At 55.2% G+C, this 2,859-nt stretch overlaps 1 protein-coding gene across 1 annotated transcript; it reads left to right on the plus strand.

Moving 5' to 3' along the window:
• The first annotated feature begins 309 nt into the window (after positions 1-309).
• LOC123176868 (putative pentatricopeptide repeat-containing protein At3g25060, mitochondrial) lies at positions 310-2,536 on the plus strand. The gene has a single exon (XM_044590901.1). The coding sequence runs from the start codon at positions 399-401 to the stop codon at positions 2,265-2,267; it is 1,869 nt and encodes a 622-aa protein (XP_044446836.1). The 5' UTR covers positions 310-398; the 3' UTR covers positions 2,268-2,536.
• Positions 2,537-2,859: the final 323 nt, after the last annotated feature.

Raw genomic sequence — 2,859 nt, forward strand, 5'->3', positions numbered from 1 at the left:
GACGACCATTGAGAGTGTGCCAGACTGATGTGTGCCCTAGACACGGTAATGCGGTTTGGTTGGACCCTTCGGTTTTAAATGTTAGGCTTTGTTATAAAGTTTGGGTATGTGGCTCAGACAATCTGCATCTCTTTAACAAATTGATATGGGTAGCGACATATGTTGTTGAGATGTGGTTTCGGACTTATTAATATATTACTTTGTGATTGTAAAATTTTGATGAATAATTAATAAAATGACTGCCCGCATTGCCATTTATGCAGAGTCCGGGATCATCCTCCATCCGGAAGCAAAAAAAAGGATATCACGAGCAGCGCGGCAGACTAGTTTTTCCGTTCAGTTTCCCTGAAGCTGTTTTCCTCCGGTTGCCACACTTCTGTTCCAGATGCTAATCTTCGATGCACCCCTTCTCCTTGCTCGACGACCCGCGCCGTCTCCGCCGGCTCCTCTCGTCCTGCGCGGCGCTCCGGACACTCACCCGCCTCCACGCCCTCCTGATCGTCTCCTCCTCCGCCTCCTCCCACCACATTCTTTCCTCCTGCCTCGCCACCGCTTACGCCCGCGCCGGCGACCTCGCCGCCGCCGAGTCCACGCTCGCCACCGCGCCCACGTCGCCCTCCTCCATCGCCGCGTGGAACGCCCTCCTCGCGGCGCATTCCCGCGGGGCCTCCCCGGACGAGGCGCTGCGCGTCTTCCGCGCTCTCCCGGCCGCCGTGCGCCCCGACAGCACCACCTTCACGCTCGCGCTCTCCGCGTGCGCGCGCCTCGGGGACCTCGCCGCCGGGGAGGTCGTCAGGGACCGCGCGTCCAAGGCAGGGTACAGGAACGACATCTTCGTGTGCTCGTCGCTGCTAAACTTGTACGCAAAATGGGGCGCCATGGACGACGCCGTCAAGGTGCTCGACCGAATGCGGAAGAGGGACCGCGTCACCTGGAGCACCATGGTTACCGGATTCGTGAACGCGGGGCAGCCGGTTCAGGCGATCGAGATGTATATGAGGATGAGGGAGGACGGTCTGGAGGGAGACGAGGTGGTTATTGTCGGGGTTATGCAGGCTTGTGCAGCAACAGGGCATGTCCGGATGGGGGCCTCGGTTCATGGGTACTTGTTGCGGCATGCTATGCGGATGGACGTTGTCATCTCGACAAGCCTTGTGGACATGTATGCAAAGAATGGACTGTTTGATCAGGCGCGCCGGGTGTTTGAGCTGATGCCGCACAGGAATGATGTGTCGTGGAGCGCACTGATCTCACAGCTTGCTCAGTATGGGAATGCGGATGAGGCACTTGGCTTGTTCAGACAGATGCAGGTATCTGGTTTTCAGCCCAATTCAGGGCCAGTTGTTGGTGCACTATTAGCTTGTTCGGATCTTGGACTCTTGAAGCTAGGGAAGTCAATACATGGTTTCATCTTGAGGAGCCTCGAGCTCGATCGCATGGTAGGTACAGCAGTCATTGATATGTACTCAAAATGCGGCTCCCTCGCAAGCGCCCAAATGCTTTTCGATAAGGTTGTCTCGAGAGACTTGATTTCGTGGAATGTGATGATTGCATGCTTTGGTGCTCATGGACGAGGCCGTGATGCCCTCTCCTTGTTCCAGGAAATGAAGAAAAACAAAGAGAGACCTGATCACGCCACATTTGCTTCTCTTTTGTCGGCTCTCAGCCACTCCGGTCTCGTAGAAGAAGGGAAATTCTGGTTCGATTGCATGGTTAATGATTACGGAATTGAACCTGCCGAGAAACACTTGGTGTCTATAGTGGATCTCTTGGCTCGTTCTGGTCTGGTTGAAGAGGCCAATGACCTTCTGGCATCAATGCACACCAGACCAACCATCTCAATTTTGGTCGCTCTGCTTTCAGGCTGTCTGAATAACAAGAAGCTGGAACTTGGGGAGAGCACAGCAGAGAAGATCCTTGAACTGCAACCTGGGGATGTCGGCGTCCTTGCTTTGGTCTCAAATCTTTACGCCGCTGCCAAGAACTGGGACAAGGTCAGGGAAGTGCGCAAGCTAATGAAGGACCATGGCAGCAAGAAGGTGCCCGGGTGTAGCTCAATAGAGATACGCGGAGCACTGCATACATTCGTCATGGAAGATCAGAGCCATCCTCAGCATAGACAGATTCTGCGGATGATCTCCAAGCTCGACTCCGAGATGAGGAAGATAGGCTACGTCCCGAAGACGGAGTTTGTGTACCATGACCTCGAGGAAGGCGTCAAGGAGCAGCTTCTCAGCCGCCACAGCGAGAGGCTGGCCATCTGTTAGGAGCCCTCCTAACCGGCCAGCCCATCCGTGGACAGCATATGGGCTGGGCTGGGCTGTGCACACGTTGAATCGTTGCCAGCTATAAGTAAGTGGAGAGGAGGCAACGAGGAGGGTATCCAGTGGATCACGAACGGCGGCGGCGGCTTCCTTTCCTTCTTCTTTCTCTCGCTCTCCATTCCTGTACTCTAGCCAGAGCTTGTAATTCGCACTTGTATCTCGAATTCCCCTGTGCATGTAATAGATCGAGAGAGTATCTACCAGTACCCTAACATCTGGTATTCAGAGCCAGGCCACCACCCTTCCACTCCTCAATTTTCCCCAATTTTTTTCGTCCACACCCGATTCCTCCGTTCCACCGGCGACGACGCCATGCCCGCTGTCAAACCATCAGAGTGGGATGCCATGTCTGCCAAGGAGCAGTTGTTGTGGTATCTGGAGAGGTTATGTGCTCAGGCAGACGAGATGAGCTCAGTGTTGGGTATTGCATCAGTGGGTGACCCTCCCGTGGTCACCTCGCTTGTCGATCCGGCGGCCTCAACCACGACGGACGCCTCACCTACGCCCGTCCCCGACGTCTCCGGCTCCACCACCA

The sequence above is a fragment of the Triticum aestivum genome, unplaced genomic scaffold, assembly GCF_018294505.1.
Source record: "Triticum aestivum cultivar Chinese Spring unplaced genomic scaffold, IWGSC CS RefSeq v2.1 scaffold157456, whole genome shotgun sequence".
Classification (NCBI taxonomy): domain Eukaryota; kingdom Viridiplantae; phylum Streptophyta; class Magnoliopsida; order Poales; family Poaceae; genus Triticum; species Triticum aestivum.

Coding starts and splice junctions, on each gene's coding strand:
- LOC123176868 (XM_044590901.1), top strand. CDS start 399: ATGCACCCCTTCTCCTTGCTCGACGACCCGCGCCGTCTCCGCCGGCTC.